At 31.3% G+C, this 7,312-nt stretch overlaps 1 protein-coding gene across 1 annotated transcript; it reads left to right on the top strand.

Annotated features, from left to right (window-relative positions):
* Positions 1-491: 491 nt before the first annotated feature.
* Positions 492-6,564, top strand: LOC110027990 (probable sulfate transporter 3.3; the record flags this gene model as incomplete). The annotated part of the gene is made up of 8 exons (XM_020729667.1): positions 492-842; positions 1,402-1,450; positions 2,206-2,413; positions 2,698-2,869; positions 3,325-3,390; positions 3,849-3,962; positions 6,234-6,350; positions 6,438-6,564. Coding segments are annotated over exons 1-8 (1,204 nt in total), but the record flags the coding sequence as incomplete, so codon positions are not given.
* Positions 6,565-7,312: the final 748 nt, after the last annotated feature.

Below are 7,312 nucleotides of genomic sequence, written 5' to 3'. Positions count from 1 at the left end.
CATGATTTTGCTTAGTATATGATGACTATAGCTAATCAGGCCAAGTTCATATCATGATTGTGTGCCAATTTATGCTAATGCCAATTTATGCTAACTTAAACAAATTCAAGTCAAATTAGTAAGCCCAAGCTGTTGACCTTTCAAGATAATTAAATGTACAACCATATATAGCCCAGCAAATAAAAAACCAAATGCATAACGACAGAATCTCAGTGTTGTACAGCAAAAAAAAAAATTCTGGCATTAATTATCATTAAGAATCTCAACGAGAGCCGAGTCAAACCTTCAAGATATGCTAAAGCTCACTTTACTATTTCATATGTTTTTATTAATTAAAAAAATCATTCATTTGTGGCCAAAAAGAGCATAAAAACAAATCCTCTCTACACCTTCAAGCATTTCTACATCATCCTATAAATACATGTCTCCACAAGCATCCTCAAATGTACACGTTTAGCAGTTGCTTTTCCTCTCTGAAGAATAAAGCAATAATGTGTCGTAAGGTGGAGAGAGCACCAGAGGAAGCCGGAGACATAGAGTCCAGCTGTTTCTCAATAACAACTGCTCCAGAAATGCAGGGATTAGATGAAGTTGTCCACAAAGTTCCTTTGCCACAAAACAAGAAGTCAGTTCTGAAAACTCTGAAGCACTGGTCCGGAGAATGTTTCTTCCCTGACGATCCTCTTCACAAGGTTAAGAATCAGAAGACAGCAACCAAGAAGATGTACATGGTTCTTCAGTACTTGTTTCCAGTCTTGATTTGGAGCTCTGATTACAGTCTGCAACTTTTCAAGGCTGATGTCATTTCTGGCCTCACTATTGCTAGCTTAGCAATCCCTCAGGTAATCTTTTTATTCAATTTATCAAGCATTTTATGTATGTTAATGTTGTGAAAAATGAAGCGGAATAAAACAAAAATCGACACAAACCAGAAGAACAACACAGATATTTAACGACGGCCTTCCTCCTTCCACTCTACTCTGATTCGATCTGTCGCGAACGCCCTGGGAACTGCCGCAAACCGCCAAACTCTTCTTCTTGTGTCGATTCCTATTTTATTCCGCTTCATTTTTCACAACAATTGGTATCAGAGAAGTTACAATTTTCATCCCGTAGGGTTACACATATATATAGACATATACAAACCCACAGATAAAAATTACAATCACGCCTCGCTCCCCCCAACCCCTTTTATTCCAAGAGACACTCATTTTCACCAGGAGACACACCTCTTCACCAATAAAATTCAACTCCCTAGATATGAGCCATACCTAACAGTTAATGATTTGCAGGTCCTGAACTTAAATCATCAATATATGTATGTATGTATGTATGTTTGTATGTATATAGAGTGCTGATAAGCGATTAAATTGATTTAAATCACATTGTTTATGCATGCAGGGAATAAGTTACGCAAAACTTGCAAATCTTCCACCTATTATTGGACTCTGTGAGTAATTTCATTTACCATATAAATTTCTATGTATTAAGACTATTTCGCCAGCCCTCATTTCCCCACAAAATAAATAAATAAATAAGGACAATTCCACATTGCATTAATTCATGATTTGACGTAATAAATGATATTATTATTATTATTATTAAATGTATTAGACTAAGAACATTTAATTATATACTTGAATAGAAGAATGTACATTCATATAAAAAAACAGGATAATTACATTGATAGCATCGAATTATTTCGACATTTGTTGAATTGGGTTTATAGGGGAGATTTAAATGATATAATAAAATAAATATGTGATAGATATATGAAAATAATAAATGAAATTTGAACAAATGTAACACTTTTGATAATTATAAATTAAAAATTTTATATAACGTTCAACAAGATGTAATTGTATATTTATTATTATAATATATATATATATATATATATATATATATAATACAAATATATATATAACTATATTTTTAAGAAATTTTTAATTATAACAACAATAATAATAAAAATAAAAGAACAATTACAAAGAAAAAAGTAAATAAAAAGACATGCTCCAAATCATACAAAATTAAACTTGTATGTATATAATAAAAACAAATAAAAGAGCAATTACAAAACAAGGCTCCAAATCATACAAAATTAAACTTGATCATCACACTTTATTAACCATATATATATATATATATATATAAATTTTTAAATGTGAAAAGAATTTAATATATAAATAAAATGAATTTCAGATTCAAGTTTTGTGCCACCATTAATATATGTGGTTCTTGGGAGTTCAAGAGATCTTGCCGTTGGCTCCTCCTCCATAGTTTCTGTGGTACTGGGATCCATGTTAAGTGAAGAAGTCCATCCTTACGAGCAACCCGAACTCTATCTTAAACTAGCTTTGACAACAACATTTTTTGCTGGTGCACTCCAAGCTTTAATGGGCCTCCTGAGGTACACAATCTTTATCTTTTAAATTTCCTATATAAAAAAAACATTATAATTTTTTTTTTTCTTTTTTAACTGAAAATGACTTGGGACATTCCAAGCCTGGGCGGAGACACTAACATTATATTAAATTAGGCAAGATGTATAGTTTTGTCTTATATGACAACTTGAAATAATCAAATAATTAAATGTTTTTACATGAAAATTAACGAAGATTTACATGCTTCCAGTCAATTTCTATGTCTTTAACGTATATAGTAACATATCTAATACCTAAACTTCAATCACAGATTGGGATTTATTGTGGAGTTTTTATCAAAGCCAACGCTTGCTGGATTCACAGGAGGTGCGGCCATCATCACAGTTTTGCAGCAACTTAAAGGGCTTACAGGAATTAGTCATTTTACCACAAAAACTGGTTTTTTACCAGTGATGCAGTCAACTTTCGAGCACATGTCAGAGGTATAGCCAATTAATAAATATTATTGAATTCACAATAAATCAAGTTCTCATTTTTCTTATAATATATATATATATATATATATATTAAGGGCTGAATTATCAGTCAAAATCAATCAAGAAAATAAACTTAGATTAAACTTGGGGTTTGTTTGGGCCAGTGGTACGGTATTGCACCGCAGTTTTGTCTGTTAGGGTAAACTGCATTTTGGCAAGTTTTTCAAAAAAACTGTTGCTGAAATCTGTGTTTTCTCATCGGTCTTACCTATGTAATCTGACTTTTTCATAAAAAAAAAAAATTATAAGAGTCACCACAACTTCTTAAACAACAATTTATTTATTAGCAGCTTCATAGTTGTTTTTTAATAAATTGCAGCTCCCTTAAACAGTATGGCAAAAACTTACATATAAATTTTTTTTTTCTGGCATTGATCACATTTTGTTTTTATTTTGCTTAGTGGAATTTGAAGACAATGTTGATGGGCTTCGCATTCCTGGCTTTCTTATTGCTAACAAGACAAATTGTAAGGTTCTTTCTAAATGACTTTAAATTCAGAAGTTTTTTTTCTGAATTTGCAATTTTGATATTTAGTTCTCTTTTCCATCAATTTCATTAGAAAAGTAATCAGTGCATGTTTTATCCCCAGCAGTCATGGGTTATTTTATCAATACAAAACTAAAAAAAAATTATCTTATCGCTGCAAGATAACAGTGGATGGATATGTAAACTAATTTTTATGTTCTAAATAGTTATAAAATTCATGTTCTACTTTCAGCTGTGTGGGACAAAACAAAAAGTAATGGGGAGTGGGTGGTACAGGTTTCATAAACTATATTTCCTTTAATATAAAACGGATGATTGCATAAAGACGGCCGGAAACATTGATTTTTGTTAAATTAACCACCCAGATAACTTTTTTGAACTAATGATCAAAATTAATATTAAATCATTGTAATGTGATGAGGATTAACTTTGATGCAGGGAATGAAGAGGCCAAAGCTTTATTTGATATCAGCAACAGGTCCACTAATCTCGGTGATCATATCAACAATTGTTATTTTTGCATTTAGATCGGAGGCTCATGGCATCCAAACTGTAAGAACTTTAGCCCCGAACACCTGAGATAAAATTTACAATCTGTAACATATTCATTTAACGCATCTCTCTCTCTCTCTCTTGAAAGTGTGTGTATGTATGTGTGCGCATGCGTGCTAATTACCGCTATAGGAAAAGAATTTGTGCCACAGAGAAGGTGAGAAATTTCTAAGGAAAGAAGGTTATAAAAAAAAAAGTATAAAATCTAGCCCAAGTGAAATAACTTAAGGTAGTGTGGTTGAGGAGTTATAAAGAGTTTTGTACATCAAAAATATGCCCGCATTGATCGTGAGGTGATCTATGTCAAGAGTAGAAGAGTGCAACGAAGGAGGGCCCATAAACAAAAGACCATCAGACTCACTTATCCAATCGAGTGCAGCGGCTCGAGGTTAAGCCAGCAAATCTATAGCCGACTGAATCAAGAAAGATGATCGAATGATCCGAATCCGAGCCATTCGGTCAGAAACGAGACAAAGAAACACTTAAGCCAACAAATTTAACACATCATTCAAAGTACAAATTAGTAGAAAAAGTTAAGAGTTCATTTCCTCATAAATAGATCAAGTTTATTTTAAATAACATTTGTAAGTCTTGAAAATGTGAAATCAATTCCAACTCATAAAAATGTGTTTGAGGGACCAAAAATGTATGGAAATTTTAGGCAATTTATAGGCTGTTAATATCATTCTTATGTTTTCTTAATCCTTATTTTTATTTTAGTCAAGAGGAGAACTATGTTGAGCAAGAAAATAAAATTTCATATTATCTAGGTTCCCTTAGAAAGTGGAGAGTTTTTCTATTATTTACACTCTTAAGATCCATATATTATATTATAATCAGAGAGACTTTTGTAAGGATCTTATTTAACACTACATACTTTTCAGTGCTTTTCAATCAACAAGCAATTTAAAGTCCTTTAATTAGGCAAATTTCTTATTAACATTTTTTCTCTAAGCGTCCATATGTCACAAAGCCCTCTTGATGACTTTTTAATGAGAATCTTCTTACACAGTAGGTGCTTTCTTGGGATTTTGAATAAATGTTCCATATATATTTTAAGTTCCTTCTATATTTTAATATTATGTGTCCGATAAAACTTTTATGATTGTAGAATGTTAAAAGGTGGGTGATGGTTGGTGATCTATGATCTCCTCTCTTAATATAGGGTGGACCTAATGATTGAAAATATTGGCACAAATGTAAGTTGTCGTTTCATACTAATTTTAGTGCACTTAAGTGTCTATTGATAAAAAATGTTAAAATTTTGGCGACGTTGGCCGATGAAATTATTTGTTCTCTTAAGAATGTAGAAATTGATGATTGATAAGATGATTGCTAGATATTTGTGAGTAATGGGTATCAAAAGTTAATAACTTTGTAGTTGTTGGCAACTGTAGGTGCGAAAGTTTTGAAGTCAAATGAAAGTAGGAAAATTGGCTTGGTTGCATTCCTATTGGGAGGGGAGACTTGACATTCGATACAACACATTAAACATCAGTTGCTATTATGGCAGTGACAATAGATGGTTATATTTATCAACGTACAATTTTGCAACAACAAGTGTTAATAGCGGCTGATAATTGGTGTTGGGTGTGATGATGATCATACGTAGCATTAACATCGTTTGACAATCAATGTAGGGTAATGATGGGTAAAGCTTTGAAATTTGATTAATCTAAGAATCCCTTTGAGCCAAAAGCTCTCTATTAAGTGTAGACATAATGCCCATTTGTAGATTTATGGAGAGGTTTTTCATTCAATTTTTTAAAAATTTGAACACTCCATCAAATTGTCTAAAATGACTCTACTAAATATATGTTATTTTTATTTCATATCTCAGTAAATTAATGAAATTAAATTGAGTGATTTAAGTAATTTTTATTTTCAGTTTCAAGCGCTTGATTCATGTCAATTAGGGCTCTTATCCATACATTTTTGATATCATCAAGTACTTATCATCGAACTAAGTTATTTCAATTATAAGTTTACTTAAAGCAATTGTAAGATGACCATTAAATTAAATATTTGCTCAATTATTCATGTGCTTAAGGATATAAATATTGCTTAAAAATTATGCTTGAGCTGATGAATTTTCTAATGACATATCAATATAAAGAATTTATTTATGTCATTTACAATTGCCCAACCCTTCTCTATGATTTAATAAGATTATATATGAGTTTATAAAGGCTTATAGTTTTACATGATATTCTTACATATGACACACCATCAACATAGTTATAACAAATAAATATATTATTTTTTTATCAGGTTGGCAAGTTGGAGGAGGGGTTGAATCCTCCTTCTATTAACAAGCTACTTTTCAAAGGATCCTATGTGATGCTAGCCCTAAAAACTGGAATAATAACTGGGATCCTCTGTCTAACTGTAAGACTTACAAACATCAAACTTCTTTCATATCTAAATAATAACAACAATAATTGAAAACTTAATTTGATTTTAAACTAATCACAGGAAGGAATAGCAGTTGGGAGGACTTTTGCTTCACTAAAAGACTACCAAATTGATGGAAATAAAGAGATGATGGCCATTGGAATCATGAACATTGTTGGCTCCTGCTCTTCCTGCTTTGCGACCACAGGTATACCAATAATAATATGAATTATTATGATGTGTCTCCTAATTATTGAATTCTCTATGAATTATAGCAATATATATATATATATATATATATATATATATATAGTTGGCAGAGTTTGTAATACAAAATGAAATTATTAGGGACATGAGGTTGGTCGGGAGGTTCGTCAAATAGCATCTGACCAATCTTTAATTAAATTATCTGCCCCTCGTTGGTATTTTATATGAAACCGATAAAATTTATAAAATAAAGTTTTGTTATTTTTTTAAAAAAATGCTAACAATGCAAAATTTTGAATTTTCTTTGGAGCTTCTCTGCTGATTTCTCCTTCCACCCCATCGTCACTTTCAAGGGCAAAATGCCTCTCATTATAGAACCTAGTAATTACACCATTTATTTCACCCCTTCGATTGAATTAGAGCTTATCAACGGATAAGAGCATTGGCCGGCTCCTAATAATTTGCTTTAAAAAAAAAATCGTATCTATTTGAAAATTAAGGCCCAAATGATTATGTTTTAATGATATTATCCAAATTTATAGGAAAACTTATTACATTCGGACTCCGTACGTAGAGATAAGTCCAGAGTTTAATGAATCATCTCCACTTGGAGCTGACAGAAAAAAAAATATATATTTTTTTCTTTGTAATCCGGCCTTGTAACATAGAGAATATTCCTCTCGTATTTTTCCGCGTTATTCAGATATTATTATGGTGATATTGATGTGTTATTTGTTGAGAGTTATATA

This window comes from Phalaenopsis equestris, unplaced genomic scaffold (genome assembly GCF_001263595.1).
Source record: "Phalaenopsis equestris unplaced genomic scaffold, ASM126359v1 Scaffold000477, whole genome shotgun sequence".
NCBI classification, from domain to species: domain Eukaryota; kingdom Viridiplantae; phylum Streptophyta; class Magnoliopsida; order Asparagales; family Orchidaceae; genus Phalaenopsis; species Phalaenopsis equestris.
The sequence above is the reverse complement of the archived record's forward strand: the minus strand, read 5'-3'. Positions and strand labels throughout refer to the sequence as shown.